The 24,835-nt window shown below is 49.9% G+C and overlaps 1 protein-coding gene across 4 annotated transcripts in view; it reads left to right on the top strand.

The window, feature by feature from the left end:
- The window catches only part of YEATS2 (YEATS domain containing 2), a 1,415,500-nt gene that overhangs the window by 1,192,210 nt on the left and 198,455 nt on the right, over positions 1-24,835 (top strand). For all 4 annotated transcript variants that reach the window (XM_085634927.1, XM_085634925.1, XM_085634929.1 and 1 more), the window contains one exon: positions 4,611-4,690. In XM_085634927.1, coding sequence (XP_085491053.1) covers positions 4,611-4,690 — 80 coding nt within the window. The remainder of the gene's footprint in view (positions 1-4,610; positions 4,691-24,835) is intronic.

Genomic DNA, 24,835 nt, shown 5'->3' with positions numbered 1-24,835 from the left:
CTGCCACCGCTGACCCTCAACCGCCTCCCCCCTAAGCTGGCCAAACACGCAGTGGTTGACACCGATACCTTCGCCCGCCTCAAGCAGACTTTCTTAGCTAGCATACCCCCCTCCCCACCTGCAACAGCCACTCCTGAGGAATCTGCTCAAGGGAACGATGAGGGGGCTGGTCCTTCACGTCCCTGGAGGCCTTCGTAACCAGCGCCTGCCACTTCTGTTCCTGGCGCTGATGAGCAGAATCTCTGCGCAGATATGCTGGATCCCGATGACATCTTGCATCCTAGATCCTCAGACTGGGCGCCCTGTGAAAGGTCTCCCAGTACGTCGCCAGCCGCATCCGCCGGCCGCTAGAGGCCTCGGTGCGCAACTGCCTTAGGGCGGAGTGTCCACGCCCCTCTTTAGAAGGTAAGGTGGCGGCAACCCTCGAAATTGACCCGCGCATGGCGACGTTTCTATAAACATTCGTAAAGGATCCCAAAAAGGGTATCGACCGGTCTTGGTGGGCTTGCCAAGACAAGCTCCTGGATATTCTTGGACCCATAACAAAAAAGCTCGATATGGCTGAGGAAGCCAAATTATCGGGTGCCCTGATCTCCCCAGAGAACCTCTCATCTTGGGCCCAGCACGTGGTGGTATTACTGGGAAATGCCAACTGTGCCATATCGACAGAACGACGAAGATCCCTACTGATAAAAGTGGACCCCAAACTGGGAGACTTGGCAGATTCAGAGGCAGGTCCCATCGTCCAAGGAGGCCTTTTTGATGAGCCTTTTATGAAGGAACTTGGGCGCTTCGTGAATACATTCACGTCCTTGGACAGGGCGCAAACCTCTATTCAGAAGGTCTTTTGCCTGCGGGTTTTCCGAGGGGCCGGTCGAGGCAGGGGCCGCTCGTCCGGCCGCCCTAACCATCAGAGAGGAGCTCCAACCAAGAAGCTTATCAGGATCAAGCCAGATTCGGCAACTTCTACCCTACAAGGGGACAGCAAGGAAAGAACCGTGGTGGCAGAGGCTGCAGCATCTCCAGTTCTTCCGGTGAGTGTTCTCCCTTCTTCCCAACTAAAAGTGGGGGGCCGGCTGGCGCATTTTTTCCAGGCTTGGACTTCTGTCACGGGCGATGCATGGGTACTCCAAACTGTCAGAGGCTTTCATATAGAGTTCCACGGGGAGCCCATTCAGCTGGCTTTGCCGCGTCCTCTGGTGTTCTCGGCGGTTGACAACGCTTTGTCGACCGGGAGGTCCAGTCTCTTTTACTCAAGGGGGCGGTCGTGCAGTCCACTTACCATGCTCGCGGCTTCATGAGCAATCTTTTTGTAGTGGACAAGGCGAACGGGGGCCAGAGACCCGTCATCAATTTGCGCGAGTTCAACGAGTGGCTGGTTTACCGCCACTTAAGATGGAAGAAATCCATCTTCTTCTCAGACCAAACGACTGGATGGCGCGCCTAGACCTAAAAGATGCATATCTGACCATACAAATTTTTCCCCCACATCGGAGGTTCCTGCAGATTCTTTGGCGGGACAAGGTGTACAAATTCACCACCCTTCCTTTCGGTCTATCCTCCCTCCTTGGTGCTTCACCAAGGTTCTGCGTCCGGTGATCGAATGTCTGCGTGCGTCCAGGATGCGACTCATAGTTTATTTGTACAACATTTTACTCATGGCACAATGTCCCACGGCTCTGTCTCAGCAGCTTCAGACAGAGGTCAATCTACTCCAAAGCCTGGGCTTTGTGATCAACGAGACGTAATAAATGCTCGTTCCGTCCCAGAAGGTGGTTTTCCTGGGGTTTTCCATCGACTCGGTCGCCGCTACTCTCAGCCTTCCCTCCCGGAAGATGACAAAAATCCGTCACGAGTTGAGGAGAGCTCTCACCCAGCACCAGCTCTCCCTCAGACAGATAGCCCGCATCGTAAGACTTCTGTCAGCGTCCATCCAAGCCATTTTTCCAGGCCCTCTCCATTACAGGGCCTTGCAACGCCTCAAGGCACAGCATCTTCGCAAAGGCCTCTCCTACTCTCAGCAGGTGTCTCTCTCGGTGGTGGCCAGGGAGGAGAGTCAATGGTGGCTTTCCAACATGAAAGCCTGGATGGACATGCGATTTTGTGCCAGATATCGTTATCGAGTCCGACGCCAGTAGATCAGGCTGGGGCTCACGATGTGACGAGTTCACAACAGGCAGTGTGTGGTCTCCTATGGAGCAACAGTTGCACATCAACTGTCTGGAGCTATTAGCGGGGTCATTTGCGATCCAATGTATGACCAAAGACTCGGTTCGTTCTTGTGTTCTACTCAAGATGGACAACATGTCAACTGTCCGGTATATCAACCATCTTGGGGGCACGCGCTCGAGGGCTCTCTCGGACATGGCAGCAAACTTTTGGAAGTATTGTCTGGACCATCATGTGTCAGTGACGGTGGAGGGCCTTCCGGGTCGGGACAACCAGATAGCGGATTTTCAGTCCTGCCATCTCCACGACGGCAGTCTTTGGAGATTGCATCTGAGGTTTTTGCAAATCTCCAGTCACTTTGGGGTCCGTTTTTAGTGGACCTCTTTGCCTCTCGCTTGGATCATCAGCTGCCCAGGTTCTTCAGTTGGAGACCGGATTCCCCTGGCAGCGCAAGCGGATGTGTTTCTGCAGAATTGGCAGGACGAACAAGGCTATGCTTTCCCCCCGTTTGCCATGCTCACGAGGGTCTCAGCCCAGGTGCGACGCCAGAATGCGGACGTGGTTCTCGTTTCCCCGATATTGAGGTCTCAAGTGTGGTTTCCGGTTCTTTTGGAACTTTCGTGGGATTTTCCAATCCCTCTCCCCCTCTCTCCGACTCTTCTTCTCAATCCATTGATAGAGCAGGGCTGTCTCGCCCTCATGGCATGGAGGATTTCAGGGGATGCTGGGCGGTCTGAGACATTTCAGGAGCGGCTGAGAAGTTAATTTCAAAGGCTTGGGCCGACAGCACCATCAAACGCTACCGTTCCACCTGGAGAAGGTGGTACCGTTGGTGTGTGCGACGGGGTCTCAATCCCGTGGCAACAGATGTGACCTCGATTCTGAATTTTTGGGCTTCTGGCGGAAGAGGGCTTGGCTTATAGAACTATCAACACTTTCCGTTTTGCCATTTCGGCGGGTCACATCATGGTTGATGGGTCCCCGGTGGGTGAACACTCCTTGGTCTGTCGCCTCTTTCGAGGCATCCGCCTCTCGCTACCGCCTGAGCCTCGTTATTCTCAGCTTTGGGATGTTAACCAGGTGTTAAATTTGTTTCTGTCTTGGCAGCCGAATAGGTTCCTCTCTAGGAAAGAACTATCGACAAAATTGGCGATGCTTCTCTGCCTTATCTCATGCAGAAGGATTTCGGATGTCAGGGCCCTTGATATTACCAGTAGGATTTTTTGTCCCCACGGGGGTCACTTTTACGATCCGTAGACGAACGAAGTGTGGAACAAGATCCATTGCTTATCCGGCGTTTCCGGATTCCCCGAAGCTGAGCGTGGTGGCCTGCCTCAAGGCAAATGAGGATGGAATTCCGCACTCCGGGGGAACAGCAATTACTCATTGCACTTAGAAGACCTCATAAGGCGGTTTCTTCCCCCACCATTACCCGATGGGTAAGGTGGGTCATGCAGGAGGCCAGAATTGATCTTCGAATCTTCGGCGCTCACTCGACCAGAGGAGCGATGGCCTCTAAGGCATTTACCCTGGGAGCTCGTCTGGAAGACATTCTGAATGCAGCAGATTGGTCTTCAGACTCCACTTTTAAGCGGTTTTATTTTAAGCCGATTATTGATACGGCTCACTTGGTGGTGAGCAAACTTTAAACGAGCATAATCCTCGCCTCCGGTCCTGACATAGAATGAAAAATTTCCTAGCTATCGTAACGGAAAGTTTCAATTCTTTTAAGGACTCGGAGGCGAGGATTATCCCACCCAGGGTACAAAGTCTCTTTGATTCCTTCCCTCCCGCGTACTGGGGTAAGTCAATTATTTTTATGGTTATGATATCACCAGATGTTACCATACATTTTTTTGCTCTGCTGTTTAGCCACGATTGTCGCTCATATTCTGCTTTGCGTTTCAGTTGATTCGGGGAAACAAGATTCGTGAAGCCTCTGGGCTGGCTGACCTTCAGCAATGAAAGTGGGAGATTGGACAGTGAAAGAGGACTACCATCACCTCGGGACCTGTGATTGGAGCAGAGAGCAAAGGACACTCTACACATGGACACTCTATTGTTTTCTTGTAATAGTCCCGATGTATCATGGAAATAGTTGTTTGTTTTGATGACTTTAAAATGGCTGCTGGCCTTAAAGTAAAGAAAGATAAAGCATAATCCTCGCCTCCGAGTCCTTAATAGAATTGAAACTTTCCATTACGATAGCTAGGAAATTTTTCATTATTGATGTTTTATGCATATAAATTCGACTTTCATCATTGTATTGTAAAAAAAGTTCAGTAACAATTGTATTTGAATAAAGGTGCATATGTGCCATTATCATATAAAATTATTTTGGTGTGGTTCCACTAAATCCCGAACAAGTACACTGGAATCTAATCAATTTGGGGAAATGTTTAAATATCATTTGTGTCACGCTGTCCTCTGTGCTTTTCAAGGTGAAGATGTCGAACCATTCTGTGCAAAGTCTGTGGAGCAATATTATAGCTGGAATATTGGAAAAAGAAGGGCCGCTGAGGTAATTATTTTCTGGTCATGTATCTTTTTTATTGTATGTGGTTTATTTATGTGACAAAAGACCTGTATTGCAGGTTTTCACATTCACTTTATCTGTTGTAAAGGGACAAAGAGAGCCATTCTCAGTCTACCTGGAATGGACACCAAGACACATCCTGAGGGTACCATGCCACTAAATTGACACATATATAACAAAAGCAGTGGTTCAACTAAGCATTATCAAATCAAAATAATTTATATACTAAAATGATTTGTCTGTCTCAAGTTTTACGTTGAACCTAATGAGTTCACAGTTAACTTCAGTCCAGAATGATAATTCAGTGTTCACTATAAACACCCCAAAAAAAGCATTCTTAGGCTTAATGTTGGATAAAATATTGTATTCCTCATTCCATTTTAAATGCATTGTAGTGGCAGGAAGTAAGTGGTGCAGTGTTCCAGAAGTGCACTGGTGATTCAGCTTGTTGAGATATTTACAAGCATCTGGGACGAAATGCATACAAGGGTCAAAACATAAATTATGATGTCAATAAAATTATTCTCTAGACGCATTGTTGCACTTGTTTGTTTCGACAAAGTTTTAGCTTGAATGAATCTGTGAGTCATACTCGGAATCAAGCAGGGGCGCGAATCTGGGAATTTCTGGAATTAAGGAATTAATTCATCAATTTGGAGGCAATTCTGTCCAAGTTTGGGATACACAATAACATGCTATGTAATTAAACATGATTATGGTTAAAGTCTCCAAATAATTCCACTCATTAGTTAAATCTGCATGAATTTGAATTATTGGATAGGGAAGTGTCCAGTACAACAAAAGTGGAAGGGGTGAGGCCTTTATGCAACTAGCTTACCTACGTTATGGAAAAGGCAAGTCTGTGTGTTATGATCTAAATTGCAAGTCCTATGAAACAAACAAATTGTGTGCCACTTAGTAATCAATGCAGGATTGCGAAATATACATAATTCACAAGGAGGGCATGAAAAATGTTGGCGCACAGCCCCGAACAGGATCCGCTGGAGTTAAGGGAATCCTGGTCACATCCATCAGCATTAAGTGACTGCTGCTCACACAAATGAACACTGAGAAATTCAAGATAATGGTGCCCAGTGTAGTCCCACCAGGGGTCAAGAAAGTTGGGGGGTTGAGTTGAGGAGGTGTGGGCTTTCCTCGCCATGGATTAATGCCTTGTTCAAGGAGAATAGTGCTCTTTGATGTCTAAAACTGGTTACATATTTATGCACTAATAGATGAAATAACACTTCTAGGACTGTTTTGAATTCACAATTAAGCACTCATGTGAACACATATATCAATACATAAATAAAGGTAGAGCATGGGAATGTGCTTTAAAATAGGGCTTTAAAATAGGGCTATGATTCTCCCTCAATAATGAATTAATGTTTTTTTAATTCTTTAATAGATCAGAAAGAAACCATTAGTTATAGATTCCTTACCTTAGAAATACCCCCAGGCGTCAGACTGGATCCGGAAAGTTTTTCGTCAGCAGTACCTCTGCGCGTCGGAAGGTGGCGTCGGTCGGCTCCGCGTCTGTCGTTGGTGTAGTGGTCGCCGGAATGACGTTACGGTAGCTACTTGGACGCCGCCCTCGCGTGCGGACGTCAGTTATTCATTTTTCCGTGCCAGCCAGCGCAGATCCGGGGAGAGCGTTCCCTCCAGTCACTTTTTGACTGAACCTTTTGAGCGACTTTTGACGACGCGTTTTTCAAGTCTACGACTCCTGGTGCACGTCGGGATGCCCGGCTTCAAGGCTTGCGGTTTGTGTACCCGACTGATGTCGGTTACGGATCCGCACCGCGTGTGCCTCTTTTGCCTGGAGCGCGACCACGACCCCAAGTCATGCTCTGACTGCTGGTCCATGGCTCCGAAGGCTTTGCGGGAGCGGTCCCGAAAGCTTCTTGAGCGCCGGCAGTCGACTCCATGCCGTTCAAGGTCGCGAGGGAGGTCAAGGGACCGGTCGCAGAGCCATCATCACTCTTCCAAGTCTTTGAAGTTTTTGTACTCGGGGTCAGGTAAGTCGACTCACAAGAAGAAGTGGAAGAAGCATCGTCGCTCTTCGACTTCTCCCCGTCGGTTGGCTGACGCGACGAGGGATGCAGGCGGTGCCCCTCCCACGGCTCGGCGCTCAGAGCCCAAAGAGCCGACTACGGGCTTCCCTACCTTTCCGGGACCCGGAGCGACTCCTGCCCAGCTTCGTAAATTTTATGATGCGATGCACGCCATCTTTGGGCAGCCTGAACCCGCCGGCGTGCCTTCGAGCCCCACGGACTTGGTTGGGGGGGCCTAGGCCTTCTCCTCCGGCACCGCAGGCCGCACTTGGATCCAGGCCTGGATCCGGATCGGCGCCGGTTGACCCTATTACACCTCCACCAGCACCACTTCCTCCGGCACCGCTACCGCAGCCGACACCGGTCGTGCCCCCGGCCGGCGTCGACCCCGGCCTCCATCCTGATGTAGACCCATCGCCCTATGCCAGATCTGGCGCCGAGCAGGGTTTTTATGCCCCTGTTCACTCCTGGGGTTCCTTTTCAGCCAGATTGGCACCCAGATGATGAGGAGGAGGACTGGGAGGGGTCAGGTGACCCTCTGACTGATCAGCTATAATCTGAGCAGGACTGGAGAGTGGAACTGGGGGATGCCAGTGGTCTAGACGTCTCCCCTGAGCATGGCATGTTGTCTCCTCCAACCATGGCTACGGAGGAGGGAGCGTCATACGCAGTGGTGTTGCGTAGGGCAGCCGAGGCTCTCAACCTCGAGCTTCCTACAGTGGCGGCCAGGACTAACCTCATGACAGTGGTGCTTCAACAGGCTGCGAGCTCTTCGGAGCCCCTGCTGCCGTTTAATGAGGCCCTTACCGACGTCCTTTTGGGCACCTGGTCCAGGCCCAACATGGGGCTCCTGTGGATAGGATGATTGCCCGACGCCACCGCCCGGCTCTGGGCGACCCAACTTTCCTCTCCCAACACTCCACCCCTGAGAGCTTGGTGGTCCAAGCCTCAACTTCCAAGAGCGCGTTCCCTACTGCTCCACCGCAAAGGGAATCCAAGAAGCTGGTTCATCTTGGGAAGAAGATTTTCTCTCCTGCCTGCTTGGGACTGCGGTCGGTAAACATCGCATGTCTATTGGGTTATTATTCTCCCCGTGTGGGACACGGTTGCGCAGGTGCTGCCTCAGTGTCTGGAGGAGGCCCGGACAGTGCTGTCCCAGGCTATGTCCGCCGGGAGGGACGCGGCGAAGTTTACCATCCGTTGTGGGCTGGATACCGCCGACTCTCTAGGCAGGACGATTTCTACGTCAGTAGCCCTTCGACGCTACACCTGGATGAGATCGACTGGCTTTTCTGAGTATGTTCAGGTCACCCTCATGGACATGCCTTTTGATGGCCGTCACCGTTTTGGCGACCAAGCGGACAATGCTCAAGAGCGTTTCAGGGACTCGCGAGCTACGGCAAAGTCCTTGGGCCTCTCCAGCTGCCCTGCACAGTCTTCTTTTCGCCCCTTTCGTGGCTACGGAAGGGGTGCCCCACTATGTCCTGCCCAGAGCCACAGGCCGGCGCAAGCTCCACAAACTTTGCGCGGCCGGGAACATGGGAACCACGGTCGTGGTTCGGGGGGCCAGCGGACGGGCCTGTCCACCAATCCCTCCTCTGCGGCAGCATCCAAACCTTCCTAATCTGACATTTCAGGCCCATCAAATCCCAGTGGGCGGCAGGATCCGCCATCACCTCCCCCACTGGCGCACCATCCCGTCGGAGAGGTGGGTTTTGCAGATAGTCCGACGGGGCTACTCCCTCCCCTTCAAGACTACCCCTCCAGCCATGCCACCTCAGTGCCATTGTATGTCGGAGGATGATCTGGGCCTTCTCCAATAGGAAGTTCCAGCTCTCTTGGCCAAGGGAGCCATTGAGCGCGTTCCTGCCCCAGAAGTAGGTCGTGGCTGCTACTCGCAGCTCATCTGCACAGATCAGGGGTTCCAGTTTTCCCCTATCTCGACGATTGGCTGTTGAAGGCGGGCCCGCCTCAGGCTGTCCTCGCCCACCTCCAGACTACGTCCGACCTCCTGCATTCGCTGGGGTTCTCCATCAGTGTGCCGAAGTCGCAGCTGATCCCCTCTCAGAAGCTCCTCTTCATTGGAACGGTTCTGTACCCGGCACGGTTTAGGGTTTATCCTCCCTAACAGAGAGTCCGGGATATTCGGGCTATGATTCCGATCTTTCAGCCTCTATCTCGGGTTTCGGTCAGGATTACCCTGAGGCTGCTGGGCCTCATGGCCTCCTGCATCCTGCTGGTCGATCATGCCAGGTGGCATATGCAGGCTCTGTAGTGGGACCTGAAGTTCCAGTGGGTACAGCATCAGGGTAATCTGTCCGATTGTGTCCAGATCTCGGAGGGCACTGCATGACAATTGCAGTGGTGGCTCACGAAACAGGATTGGGTCAACGGCAGATCCCTCTCCCTTCCCCAATCAGACCACACAGTGGTGACGGACGCATCTGTTCTGAGATGGCACGGCCACATGGGAGAGGCGGAGATCAGAGGCCTCTAGTCTCCGGCGGAGTCCGGGCGCCACATCGACCTTCTGGAGCTTCGGGCGATTCGTCTTGCACTGAAGGCATTCCTTACCTCTGGGGAAGAGTAGTGCAGGTGTTCACGGACAACACCACCGCGATGTGGTACTGCAACAAACAAGGCTGGATGGGGTTGTGGACCCTCTGTCAGGAGGCCCTCCGCCTCTGCGCATGGCTGCAACATCAGAGCATATCCCTGGTGGTTCAACACCTGGCAGGTTCACTGAACACCAGGGCAGATGAACTCAGCCGCAGGTGCATGATTAATCACGAATGGCGTCTTCACTCGGAGGTGGTACAAGGTCTCTTTCAGCAGTGGGGAGAGCCTTGGTTAGATCTATTCGCCACCAAAGAGAATGCGCAATGTCAGCAATTCTGCTCCTTGGACTTTCCAAGGCGGCACTCTCTAGGCGACGCCTTTCGTAGCGAGTGGTGTTGCGGTCTGTTGTATGCCTTTCCGCCTATACCACTTCTGCCCAGAGTGCTGTAGAAGAACAAGCGCGACTGGGCCCAAGTCATTCTGGTGGCTCCAGATCGGGCACGAAGCGTCTGGTATCCCGAGCTGCTCAACAAGGCCATCGATACTCCGATCAGACTGCCTCTTCGGGAGGATCTTCTGTCGCAGCAGCAGGGGGGGAGGGGGGGCCTTCCACCGAACCTGTCCAGCCTCCACCTCCTTGCATGGAGATTGAGCGGTGGCAGTTGACGTCATTTGACTTGACTCCTGAAGTATGTGATGTAATATTGGCAGCCAAGTATCCCTCCACTAAGACGGTATACACCTGCAGATGGAACAAATTTGTGGCATGGTGCACAACAAAGGCTGTGGATCCCCTTTCTGCTCCTCTTTCTGAGGTTCTCTTGTTCCTCCTTTCTGCTCCTCTTTCTGAGGTTCTCTTGTTCCTTCTTTCTTTGGCCCAGCAGGGCTCTGCTCTGGGCACTCTTAAGGGCTATCTTTCGGCCATTTCTGCCTTTCTAAGGCTCCTTGATCAGCCTTCTCTCTTCAAGTCCCCGGTTGTAAATCGTTTCTTGAAAAGACTAACTCATCTCTTCCCTCCTATTCCCTTTGTTATGCCTCAGTGGGACGTGAATCTTGTCTTAACCTATTTGATGTTGGCTCACTTTGAGACGCTTCACAACTGTCCTTTAAGACTTTTAACTCTTAAACCTGCTTTCCTGGTAGCCATCACATCTGCCAGAAGAGTGAGCTCCAGGCTCTTTCCTCCAATCATCCTTTTCTGGCTGTACATCCGGACAAAGTTGTCCTACGAACTCATCCATCCTTTCTACCCCAGGTCGTCACTTCCTTTCACATCGGGCAAACCATCACTTTGCCCACCTTCTTTCTGCCTCCGCATCCTTCTAAAGAGGAAGAGAGGCTCCACCTTCTGGGCCCAAAACGTACGCTTTCCTTCTACCTGGATCGCACAAAAAAGTTCCTGGTGGATGACCACTTCTTTGTTGCCTACGTGGGCGTCAAGAAAGGTTGGGCCTTACACAAGCGGGTCATGTCTAGATGGGTCGTTTTGTGTTTTAAAGCCTACTATTCTTTAGCTAAAACGCAGTCTCCAGTGGGGCTACGCGCACATTGCACCAGACGACGGCAGCCACTACTGCTTTGGGACGAGGAGTTCCTCTGAATGACATCTGTCAGGCAGCTACTTGGGCATCACTGCACACGTTCACCAAACACTACTGCCTGGACAGCCAAGTCCGGAGAGACGGCTTCTTTGGCCGTTCTGTTCTCCAGGACTTTCTGGTGTGAACTTGGTTTGCAGACCCACCTCCGGGGTTGGTATTGCTGGGGTATCTATTCTAAGGTAAGGAATCTATAAACTAACTGTTTTCTTCAGATGAACAAGTTAATTACCTTTGGTAACGATATATCAGTAAGAAACATAGGTTAGTTATAGGTCCCTTACCGCCCCACCCATCCTTCCCGCTCTATGAACTGATTTCTAGGGTTAAGGGCATCCTTTCAGGGCACTAGTTTTGTGCACCAGTGGTCAGTGTCTTTCATGGCTCTGTGTTTCTGGCGTGGAAAGTTGTGTACAGAGCTGACATCAGCGTGCGAGGGCGGAGTCTAAGGAGCTACCGCAACGTCATCCCGGAAACCACGACGCCAACGAAGAACGCGGAGCCGACCGACTCCACCTTCCGACGCGCAGAGGTACTGCTGACGAAAAACTTTCCGGATCCAGTCTGACACCTGGGGGTAATTATAAGGTAAGGAATCTATAACTAACCTATGTTTCTTGCAGATATATCGTTACCGAAGGTAAGTAACTTGTTCTTTGATGCACGTTGTATTCTCATTCCTATTGCACTGTGGACCATTCTTAGGTGTGGCAACTTCCCTCTTTTGATTGGAAATTTTCTTCCCTTCTGGAGTGTTTTACCACTGGTTTCATGGGTGGGTTCTACATTCTTATCCATCTTTGAGACCTGGTTTTGTACTTGGTCTACAATGTTACACCTTCTTCTCAATGTTTCTCTCCTTGGCCTCTTTTGCTTCTTGTAATTTTCTGCTGTGGGATAGCCCTTCTTCCTTTGAACTGAAGGTGTATCCTATTCTCTGCAAATGGCTCCTGATTGCTTATATTGGGTGTGTTCCTCCTGTTCGAGGACACAGGCTTTATGGTTTTCTTTTACCACTCTCCTCTTGTGGATTTTGGTTTCTCCTTGCCCTTTGCATATCTGGGTATTTACTCTTCTTTCTGTATTTCTATATATATGTGTGTGTGTGTACATATATATATGTCTCTGGTTCTGCGTTTAAGGTCCGTATGTATTTTGAATATACTTTGGACTCTATGCCACTTACATGTGTTTTTCTTCTGGTATTTTGTAGTAATGGTCATTTTGGTAGACATGTGTCTCAGTTATCACCCTCTTCTGTTCCGATACAATTGGGTTTGCATGGTGGATGCGTCTTTTTTGGATTGCACTACTATTGACGCTCTGATTATGCTGTCATCTTATGTCTCCCTCTTCAAGGGTTTTCATGTTAGGTGAGCCTCTCGGTTCGCTCCAGCAGTCTTTGTATTTTCAGAGGACCTTCTACCTTGCTCTTCTTGTTCCTGCTAACTTTGCCTGGTATTTCCATGCTAATTTGTTTCTAGCCTCTGTACTTTTGTAGCATAGGTTGGGGAGTTCCCCTTTGGGTTCCTCAAGTCATCTTGTCTCCTGTTCTGTCACTTTTTGTTTGCCTTTTCAAGTGCTTCCATTTTCTTACTTGAAAGCGTGTTTTATGTAGTGGTATGCTTGTCCACGTGTGGGTTGAACACTCCATCCCCTTTATGGGTTGGTCTCTTCTTCTGCTCAGAACATTCTGTTCTTTCTGATTTACTTTTGTGTTTGCTGATTTCCTTTCCAGATCAGTTTTCTATTGTGTCTTTCTGATTTTGATTTTTGGTCTTCCCTTGATGGACCGGTATTACAGTCCCATTCCCTTTTTACCCTGGGTATCCTATACCTAAGTTTACTTCATCTGTTAGTGTCCTGCCTTCTCTTTAGAGTGGCTGACAGTTGTATTTGGGTAAACTTTTCCTTTCTCCCTGAGGTTCCTCGTTCTTACCTCCAGGGAATTATTTTCCTTCCCTGTGGTCTAGCCACAGTTATCATAACATGCCTTGGACCATTGTTGTTGATTCATAAATATGCCATGGCTCTCATTATTTGCCAATGGCTGGTTCTCTCTGAGAACGTTTGTTGACTTAGTTTTTGTTGACTTAGTTCACAGACCCACCTCCGGGTGTCTTATGGCTTTGGTATCTAATTCACAAGGTAAAGAATCTGCTGCTACATGTCTCTATCAAATGGATAAGTTACTTACCTTCGGTAATGCTGTATCTGGTAGAGATATGGTCTAGCCGGCGATTCCTTTCTGCCCCTTTCATCCTCGAGTATGAGGCTCTCAGTTCTATGGCTCTGATTTCCCCACAAGCGAACTTCCTCAAGTATGAGGTTCTCCATTACATGGACCTGGTTTCCACACCGGCAGGTATTCCCTGTGTAATCCTCGTTCCTGGTTTTCATCAGTTCTGATCGTTCTCTAGTGTTCTGCTTCCCGCGGTTCTTCGCTGTTTGGTCTTCTTCTCTGGTTTTACCAGTGCCGATTGTTTTCCAGTCTATTGCTTCCACATTCAGGTTGCTTATTGGCTTTTTCCACACAAAAACAAAATAATAATGATAATACGATGAGATACCTTCCAATTGCTTCCAAAGGTATTTTATCTTCTTTGGAACACTGTTTCGATGGCCAGTTTCTGTACTGGCTCCGCGTTCTGGCGCAGAAGTGTTCACAGAAGAAACTCACGTCCGTGGGTGGCTTATATGGACTCCATTGACATCATGTCTGGAGACGACGTCAGTATTGACTCGCACAGCGCCCTCTACCAGGGCGCCGAGGTATTGCTGGGAAAGTTTTCCGGATCCAGTCTGGCTCCTGGGGAGAGTTCACAAGGTAAGGAATCTGCGGCTATACCATATCTCTACCACATACAGCATTACCAAAAGTAAGTAACTTATCCTTTTCGGAGATTCATTGTTCAAATAAAACAGTTTAGTAAAAATTTAATTTAGTTAAAATATATCATTATGGTCTTATTGTTGAAGTGTTAATAGACGTTTCATCCAGTATGCCTCTTTCTGATGGATACTTCTAATGGCAGAATCCTCACCTTGTGAATATTAAGGCATCAGACTAGATCCTGAAACTTTTATAGCAGTTATCCTGCGCTGGATAGATGGCATCATATGCCTCCACACTGACATCCTTCCACAGCAGAAGTGACTAGTGGAACCTCATATAAGCAGTAGCCATTCTCCCGACTTCAGTTTTTTTTCTTCTAAGCCTTCCATCTCTGATCCAGAGCTTCTTCCTGGTCTTTGAACAGATTTTTCAAAGAAAATGTATCCACTGTGCAAGGGAATTGTCGCCTTCTAAAACGACAGGGTTAAAACCATACAGGGATGTCACAAACAGACGCCTGGGATGGATCCTCATGAACTCGATTTGTGGTGCATGGGTTCTGACCATAACTTCAAAGCCTGATGCCTTCAGAGGCCAAACAGGATGGCAAGGTCAAACTCTACGTTGCCAAGCACAAAAAGACTCTGTGCCTTTTATCAATCGAAATCCAAAGGAAGGTCCCGTTCCTGAAGTCATTCCCTCAGCAGGTCATGAGTGATACAGAAGGGTAAATTGAAGATCACAACACAGCCATGTGGTACTGTATTAAAGAGGGCAGGTAGGGCTTTGAAACCTGTGTCAGGAGGCTCTGCATCTCTGGAAGTGGCTTGACCGCTAAGGAATTTCTCTGGTGATAAATCACCAGGCGGGATCTTTAAATGCCGAGGGCACAAACTCAGCTGAAGACGCATAGCGATCACAAATGGCAGTTGGGGGGGGGGGGGGGCGTGACAAGCAAACATGGCCGAATAAGCCGCACTCTGCTAGAGCTCCAACCGAATCTACATTATCCAAATAGAATCCTTCCATTCTGTGAAACCACCGCTATATCCTGTGCGAATCGTATCAGGGAGTGACACCCCCTGGTGCTTATCTGCCGGCCTCAAACCTCAACACCCACAGAGACGAGGCAGATTGACAGCCCGCTGTCATTGCGTGCTTTCAGAGACCCACCTGCACTGTTCCTGGGGCTTCCGGAGTCAACTGGGGTACCGCGGACCATTGGGCCGGCCCACGGTGTCGCGTCCCCACCCCCCTCCCTTGGTAAAGGCCTCTGGGCACTTGAGAAAAGCACGGGCGATAGAGACTGCGGACTGAGGCTGCAAGCAGCAGGGTTGTTGGGGTGTGTGGGGTTGGGAGTTGTTCACACTCGCAGCGGAGTGGGGCTGCGGGAACCCTGAGCTGCTTGACTGGTGGAGCCCTGTGGGTAGACGCCTGAACCATCGTGGTACGCTGCAGACCGGGCTTACACTGTTAGGCCTTACGAAGACCTGCGGTTGAAGGCCGAGGTAACGGTCTGCCTCCGGACAAGAGGAACAATGCTCTAGGGCACGTCCGGACAGAAGACCTGGGCTTGGGCCTGGTTTAAGGGCCAGCGGGCCATGTGCCCAATTCTGGAGTGACACTCTTCCCTCCCCCACCGCACAGATATATCGAGGAACTCCTAGTTGTCAAACAAATGGAAACTGCCATCTTGCATGTTCACATCGACGGTAGTGTGCCTCACAGAGCTGTGGTGAAAAGTACGGAAAAGGAACACGAGTCAGCTACTGAGGCTGCATGTAATACAAGGGCGCAGTGGCGGTTTACTGACGGACTGTGGAGGACGGCTGGAAATGGCTGTATGGGGGGAGAGTGTTGCTCCCTAGCTGTGAGTGGACCCCCTGTGCAGGAGTCTTGGTCAGGTCACCTGCTTTGTTACAGCTTTAATTGTGGGCCCTGGCCACTCTGGTAGTACCCTGAACTGTAGTATATAGTCTAGGGAAGTAGGATCTGCTTTCATGGTCACCCCCACTTTTTGCTGGTGTCATTATTTTTTCCTGACTATTCTGTCTGTGATCCTGCTAATCAGGACCCCGGTCTCTGTGCTTTTTCCCTAAATTGGACATGGTGAGTACTTGGGTACGCTCCAGATTGGCTACTGGAGTACCTATGTAAGTCCCTAGTAAATGGTACTAATGTACCCAGAGCATAGGTACACCAGGGATCTCCCATGAGCTGCAGCATGTTATGCCATCCATGAGAGACAACTCAAATTGTGACTACAGGCCTGTCATTGCAGCCTGTGTGAGCTGGTGCCAGCACCACTTATGACAGATATAGGCTTCCCTATATCTGAGGTCACTAAACTTAAAACCTATAAGTCACCCCGAAGGCAGGCCTTTCAATCCTGATGGCAGGGTGCTGGGTCCTAAGTGTGAGGGTACCCCTGCATGAGCAGGGCACTCCTACAACCTTCGGAGTCTATTCTCCCGGGTTGTACGTGCAACAGCCATTATGACACATAGAGTGACCATGCATCATTACGCAGTGACCATCTCTAAACGGGCTGTAACGAACCCGGTCATGTTTGGAATTATACCCCCACACCGTAAACGGTGTGGAAGGTATGATTCCATGCACTGTAGAGCTACTCTGGGAGGCCCTCAGGGCTCCCGGTACCAGTCTTCCAGAACCCGACCGCAAGCTTGGGCTGCTGCTGGCCAGAGACATGTTTCTGCCTTCCTGCTGCTGAGCCAAGCTCGAGAAGGGGAAGGCAGAACAATAGGTATCCTGTCACAGGAAGGTACATACTCCAGTTCAAACCAGTTCAGGGAGCCGTTGGCACCCGCTCTGGCACGAAACTTGACAAAGGACATGGGAACATCCTCCCCACTGTCCAGCCCCTCCTCTGGGAGGGACCGCTGAATCGTCCCAACTTTTTCCTGAGGGTACTTAAGGGCTTTGGGAACCGAGACTGCACAGGGGAAGATTCCTGCTGCTCCTGGTCTCATCGTCGTGCTAGTCTTATGTTAAGTTTTTTTTTGTTTTGCTTTTTCAAGAATTTTATATAGCGCGAACTTGACCAGAATCAGGTTTCAGAGCGCTTTACATAGCACCAGTTACCTTATATGAGGAGACGCATTCATTTTTGGTTAGGCACGGGGAGATTAATTGATTTTCCCAGAATCACATTATGTTCAGCGTCCTTGTCGAGACTCAAACTCAGTTTGCCAGATTCAAGGTCGACCGCCCTAGCCGTTAGGCCAACTCCTCTCCCCAAGTCTGTGTCCGTGCTCCATACAGATTCTTCACGGGGTCTGTAGACACCCAAGACACCCGAAGGAATCTCTCTTGGAGTGAAGGAATCACTCCCCTGCATCTGCAGGCACCACAACGCAGCTGAGCGGCCTGCTGATCCTGGGCTCCCACGGACTCTGCAACACAGGTGATGGTTCTGCAACTCCCTCGAGGCCTACACTGTCTTCATACCGTGTTTGAGGCCAGTATCCCTCATTGGAACCGCTGGAACAGAACCCCTGGGCATCGTGGCGACTTGCCGTTTCCAAGGCTTGTTGACTCACTCCTCCAGAGATCTTCAGGCTCCGAGAAGCTCCAAACTGAAGCAACTCCTGTAGCCAAGTTCGTCATCCTCACCGCTTCCTCTGCACCATGGGCCTTCTTCATTGGCGAGCTGCTTGAGGTCCTGTTGCGACTCCTGTACCTTCAGCCTGTGGGTCCTCTTGAGGGTCTTCTTTTGTTCCATTGGGCTCCCCTGCTTGCTTGGGGCCTGCTCTGACTTACCTGGTCGTGGTGAGTCACTTGAGCCTTGCTGGTCCTGACACTGCACCTTTTTCATCGACTGCGTTGGTTGGCGCTACCAAGGCTTGTTGGCGCCCTTGCCGGACACTGACCCCTAGGTCCTCGACATCCGACAGCTCGTTAACGGTGGTCTTCAGAGTCGTCTGGTCCGTACAGTTGCATTTTCAAGGGCACTGTCAACCTCATCTGCATCTTTGACATTGGTTGGCATTCGTCTTCCGTGCCTCCTGGTTACTCCTGAGTGCCATGGACTCTGTCCCCTCTGCTTGTCGGTACCTCTCACCTTTGGGTTCCACCAGACTCCTTCGTTGTATTCTCTGGCGACATCTATCCTGAAGTACTCCATTGTGGTCTACGGCGGTTTCCAACGTCACTTGACACCTATGCACCTGGCTTCCCTGGTGTAGGTAGCCTGGTTCCTGGGGTATCCACAGGTTGGGTGACTCTCCATCCTTCCATCTTCCACAGGTTTCTTCAGGGTCCTTCTTCTTTAAAAGTGCATCCGCGACTTACCCATTGACTTGTGTTGATCACACGGTCGTATTCCCACTCTGCACATGCTTCCGTGGGGTTCCTGGGTACTTACCATAGGTGGGTCGCCAACACTCCTACGTCTTCTGGGTCCATTCTTGACTTGAGTCGTGGTTCGCATTCCCCTATTGCAGTATATGGTTTGGTCTCCCCTGGAGTCCACTGTGTATTTGTTCTACTTACGTGCTCTATTTCCTAAGTATTGTGTGTATTGCGTTTCTATCTCTGGGTAGGAGATAGTACAATTTTGTTAGTGAGTGTTTGTAATAAAATACATATTTTTATAACTACACTGTGTGATTATTTTTCTCTTAACCTATACCATAAGATTAAGTGCTGGTGAAACAAGCTGCTTTACACTCCTTCTGGACTAAGCCTGAAGGATGCTCTCCACAGCTACCACTTAAAGAGCTTTCTAAGGTTGTCTAAGACCACTAAAATCACCATAAGGGTTGTCTGGATTAGTGCAGGGTGCTACACTTATATAAGTGAGCACCATATACTAAGCCAGCCACTCACATGTAGTGACACTTGATGTCCTTACCGGGGTGATCTTCGGCTTCAGAAAAAACCACAATACGGAAACCGCCCTCCTTGCTGCAACAGACGACATCCGCACCCTACTGGGCAAAGGAGAAACAGTATCCCTCATCCCCCTAGACCTCTCAGCGACGTTCGACACAGTCTCTCACCGCACCCTAATACGCAGACTCCTCAACACAGGTATCCAGGACAAGGCCCTCGAATGGATCTGCTCCTTCCTCTCCGGCAAAACGCAGCGGGTAAGACTCACCCCCCCCCCCCCCCACCCCTTTCCTCTCGGATCCTACACCAACCACCTGCGGAGTCCCTCCGGGGTCCTCCCTCAGCCCTACTCTCTTCAATGTCTACATGGCTCCACTCGCCCCCCTCGTCAGAACCTACGGATTCAACATCGTGTCATACGCAGACGACACCCAACTCATCCTCTCCCTATCCAACGAACCCAACATTACCAGACACAACTTCCGAGGAGGCATGGAAGCCGCCGCCAAATGGATGAAAAACAGCTGCCTACAACTAAACACCAACAAGACAGAAGTACTCGTCATGGGCCCAAACCCCGACGCCTGCAACAACACCTGGTGGCCCCCGCCCACGGACCATGCACGCAACCTGGAAATCATCCTGGACTCCGAGCGCAAAATAGACCGTCAGATCAACTCCGTCTCGTCCTCCTGCTTCCACACCCTCCGCCTCCTACATAAGACCTTCAAATGGATCCCCCTCGAACGCAGAAAGACCTTCACTCACGCCCTGGTCACGTGCACACTCGACTACGGCAACGCATTCTACGCCGGAATAAACAAAAACCTCACCCGCAAGCTACAGAACATCCAAAACGCCGCCGCAAGACTGGTCCTCAACCTGCCAAGATACTGCCACATCTCCCAGCACCTGCGCTCACTCCACTGACTCCCTATCGAGGCCAGAGTCACCTTCAAGATGCTCGCCCATGCACAGAAGGCCCTCCACGACACTGGGCCAGAGTACCTGAACAGCCGACTCAATTTCCACGCACCCCAAAGGACCCCACAATCAGCCCGCTCTCCTACGCCGTGGTCCCCCGCACCAGAAAGACCAGATCGGGAGGTCGCTCCTTCTCCTTCCTTGCGGCCGGAGCCTGGAATGCCCTTCCGCTCCGCCTCTGACAAACAACATTGCTTCCCATCTTCACAAGAAACCTCAAAACCTGGCTCTTCGACAGACCCCGTCCTTGATGGACTGGAACCTGCACCCCTCCACTACCCCCAGTGCCTTGAGACCCTTACGGGTGAGTAGTCGTGCTTAACAAACGCCTGATTGATTGATTGATTGATTGATTGATTGATTGATTGATTGATTGATTGATTGATTGATATATCTACATTGCCTGCTCCTTCCTGCCTGGCCCTAGTGATTGGCTATCCCACGTCTCTTGTCCCTCTTCCCAATCATTCAGAAGGAGATCCGGAGGAGCCGCTGTGCCCTTAGTCTGTTGCTAATACAGTTACTTAACAACTAATATGGTGGCGAAAGACAAAGACCCTACACACTCTAGAGAGGGGAAGGTGGACTGCTATACATAAGTGGTGGTCCCTCAGGTGGAGACTGCAGAGACCTCGCAGCCCCAATGGATAATGCCATATTACTTCCGTTGATACAATCCTCGAGGGAGGCGCTAGAGGGTAAAATTGGGGAGGTATGTTCTGAAGTAACACTATTGCGCAAGGATCTAGCAATGTTTCAAAAAGAGTAACAGAAGCAGAGACCCAAGTCTCAGAGGTAGAAGATGCGGTGAGGGATCTCCAAAAGGGAGTGACGGAACTCCATAGCATGAATAAAGATGTGCTATGGCGCCTGGAAGATGCAGTAAACAGAGCACGCAGGAACAGTCTTCACTTCATGAGCTTTCTGGACGGCGTGGAGGGAGCTAATGTACCTGCGTTCCTGGCGACCTTACTAAACAACACTATTCCACCTGTTTCGTAATAGAACGGGCACACAGAGCACTGAGTGCAAGGCCACCAACCGGGATTTCATCCTGACCAATAACAACAAAGTTTTTCAACTTCCTCGACAGAGATATGATTCTATGGGAGGTGCAGTGTAAAGACAAAATCAGGGACAAAAACTCCAAAATTATGATATTCACAGATTAGTGCTGCGAGGTCAAACGCCAGAGAAGGACCTTTAACTCTGTTAAAGTGAAACTCAAAACCCTCCAAATTCAGTATATGGTATTGTTCCCTGCAAAGTCATTTACTTGGGCAAGGCACACTTCTTTCAAATGCCGGAAGAAGCATAGGCCTGGATTGAGGAGAGGCCAGTCATACATCCACCGAGGGAACTGAGTCTGGAACGATGACTGTCCCAGCGTGCGGACGCCCGACCCAGAGACAAAGTGCAGAGGAATGATTGAAGTCTGAGATGCGGAGGTGGAGGGACCCTATACAAGCTGAGAAGGATGAGCCTCAAAGGACACAGAAGGTGGCCATCCTTTGTCCAAGATCAAGGCCAAAGACCGGTCTAGATCGCAGGACACTCATTCGAACTCAGAAGAAACAGGGATGTCCTCCGGGGCCAAAAGCATGCAAGCCCATGCTGCCGAGGTCACAGCTCTGGAACAAGAAATGGAGACCAGACAACAACTGCCACAGGCAGAACCACCAGACACGGAACACACAGATATATGAACTGACACAAATATAATGGCCACTGAAGTTTTAGATTCTCAAATGATGCCCCAGACGCCTCTATTTTAGGGACTGAGACTTGTGTTAAGACCCTTATTGGTTTGTTTTCATGTTAAGTGTTACATTTCTTGGCACTGAGTAGTTCTGTGGGCGGTGGATGACAGACCTCTACTTCTCCCAAGAGCTGTTTCTCTTGGATTAAGTTGTATAGTGATGCAGGAAAGTCATGGTGGGTTGGGAGCTGGGTTGTTTTTGTTTCTTCTTGATGGTCGCATGGCTCTTTGGAGGCCAGGTACACTCCAGGAACATGATGACTCCATGAGATTTACACCCACCTGTGGGACACGTCAACCCCTACAGTAATCCCTAATTATACAGTAATGTGGAATGTCAATGGATTGGGAGATAAAATTACAAGGGGATTGGTGACACAGTATATTAAACAACTGCACCCCGACATAGTAATGCTCCAGGAAACGCACTTACAGGGCAACCATTGTAGATTCCTTGGCCGGGGCACTTACACTGTATTGGCACATGGAAGCTATACTTCCGGGTCCAGAGGAGTGGCTATACTAATCAAGAATTACCGTCCCTTTGAAGTGACACATAGTTGAACAGACCCCTTGGGATGTTACGTAGGAGTCCTGGGGCTGTGGGGTAGACATGAGGTTACCCTGATATGCCTGCACGCACCACCACGACTACAGGCCCCTATGCCGAGCAAGAAAGTGGACATCCTCGTCTCTTCACGTGATAGGGGGTAACTTTAATGATGTAATGCACCCTTCAGTGGACCGCTCCGGGCCTATTGAGAGAAGGACGGGCTCCACACTGTTGTAATGATTTACTAGTAATCTCGGGCTTACTGATCTGTGATGCAACCAGCACCCTCACAACAGACACAACTCCTATTTTTCTGGCGCGCATAGAGTATACTCCAGACTAGATTACATATTTGTACCAGGTGATGAAGTAGAGGGGGTAGGGCAGGCAGACTACTTTGCCAGAGGTCTCTCAGATTACTCCCCTCTCCTGGGAACAAGGTGCAGTGACCAGCACGCAGGGTGGCGGCTTAATGCCTGGGACCTGCGACATGGAAAAATCCTGCAAGGTATTTGGAAAGACAGAAATTCTCTTTCTAGAGAATGAGAATACGGTCTCTTATTGGTTCGTACTGTGGGAGGCCTATAAATCAGTGCTGCGCGATAAGTCTCAGAACCGAATCGCTTGGAAGAAGTAAAAAGGGTTGAGACACTGGAATGACTAGAACAAAAGCTACTCCTTTTCGAAAGGCTGGCAACCGGTGCAACAGATCCCATGTTTGCCCAACGATTAGAAACATTAAAACAAGAATACAGAGACCTGGCTATGGATAATGCCAGGCAACATTACACTGGCTTTATGAAGACGGAGATAAGGGCGGGAAGCTTCTAGACTTTCTTAGCAAAAATTTGATGCAGGTCTGATGGGTGAGAGACATTGTAGACGACCTAGGTGTAACACACACTGCGGACACACAAATCGCAAACAGGTTCGCAGAATACTACAAGACGTTGTATGAATCACTCTCACATTGTATCCCAGAAATGGAAGACTACCTGGCCAGTCATTTTGACCCCAGTGCAGGGGGAAGAAGCAGCGAAGGGGTTAGAGGCAATCCTGACATTGACAGAAATACAGGAGGCAGTGGCTAAACTATGACATGGGAAGACCCCGGCCCAAAAAGTATACCAGCTGAATTATACAAAGTTGTATAGACCTACTGGCCCCCACCTTCTGTGTCTTTACCAAGATGCACATAGGGGTGCCATTCTCCCCCCGATCTACCGAAAGCCACTATTGTGGTTATCCATGAAGACTGCAAACCCAAAAATAGGTGCGACTCATTTCCCGACTGAATACCGAGGTCAAGATATTAGTCACAATCACTTAATCTCCCCCTGCCTACTACAGATGAATCTGTCCGTCGGTAACACAACTGGTGCTTATGCAAAGTGCTCTGATACCTTCATGTCGAGTTTGCGCTATATAAAACTCCCCGAAAAGGTGAAGGCACTACAACGTAACCCCTATAATGGAGGGATAGTGCTGCCAGACATAGAGGCTTACTACTGGGCTGCACACTTGACTCCTATTAATGCATGGACACTTATCCAGTATTGGGGTATCTTTCATAGACTCACATGCTTAGAATCATCCCCGCCGACGAGGTGGGAGTCTCGCGGTACAATAAGACATATACATAATAGTCATAAAAAATATTATACAATAGGCTACTATGGACAGCAAAGTCACTACATTAGCCTATCTTAGTCCTTTTGTAAAAAGAACCACATTTGGAACACAGCCAATCAGGCTGCAGCACCCTCTTAGAACCCTCCACAGAGAGGCAAACCCTCAAATGTTCTACCGCACGTCGTGTGACGGAGTCTCCCTGAGCTCTGCTCAGTTTTTATTCACCTTTGGCTGAACTTTGTGAGAAGATATGTCTGATTCATCAAAGAAAAGCTTGTTTTTGCCTTGTTCCTCATGTGGGAAGAAGAGACTACATTTTGAGGATCCCCACAAGGAATGTATTTATTGTCTTTACCCAGCACACAAGGTTAAAGACTGCAGGATTTGTAGAACCTTCCCTGCCAAGGCTTTGAAAGACCGAGGGAAGATTGCTGGTTTGGTTGGAGAAGTTGAAGGCTACATCTGATGTTGTTTCAGGAGATGATGGCAGTGTGAGTCCTCAGACGTCCACCTCTCTGGGCAAACAGAGGGATATATCTGGTGATCCCCCTGAGCGACAGAGTAAGACCTTGAAGAAGCCTCACTCTGAGACTGGTCACACTTCCTTTACAAAAGAGGTGAGCTGAGATCCCGTCGACGTCGAAAAAAGCACCGTCGACGATTAAATCTCCTCAGATGGTGAGTGATTCCTCGACGTCATCGAAGAAAATCCCGTCGACGACTATCGCTTCGTCGACGACAGCACCATCGGCGATTATATCATCGCCGTCGACGATGCCAATCTCGTCGACGCCTACTTCGTCGTCGAGAGGAGACATGCCGTCGATGCTTTCGACGACGTTACAACTCTCCGTCGACGACGATGCTACTCCCGTCGACGGGTCCGCCATCGACGACAATTTAACACCCGTCGACGAGTCCACCGTCGACGACGATACTACTCCAGTCGACGAGTCTACCGTCGACGATGGCAGCGGCTTCGACAATGACGACAACATCGTCGACGATGGTTTTTCCAACAACGACATCAACGATTACAACGTCGACGATAGCTTCTGTTATGGCTATCTCGGCTGATACTGATTCACCGTCTGTGTATATCTCGTCGACGCTGAAGCGTAAAAGGCCTACATCTGTACAGATTACGCCAGTTTTAACATCAAAATTGTCGTCGTCATTCTCATCTTCAAGAAACTATTACCAGGACGTTTCTCATATTTCACCCTTGCCTCCTTGTCACTATCTGGAGGAGTCAGATGATGATGGACTTTTTAGCCCAGCACGTAACCCTTCTCAAC

Source organism: Triturus cristatus, chromosome 11 (genome assembly GCF_964204655.1).
Source record: "Triturus cristatus chromosome 11, aTriCri1.1, whole genome shotgun sequence".
In the NCBI taxonomy this organism is placed as follows: Eukaryota; Metazoa; Chordata; class Amphibia; order Caudata; family Salamandridae; genus Triturus; species Triturus cristatus.
Note: the sequence above shows the minus strand (reverse complement) of the source record. Positions and strands in the feature narration are given on the sequence as shown.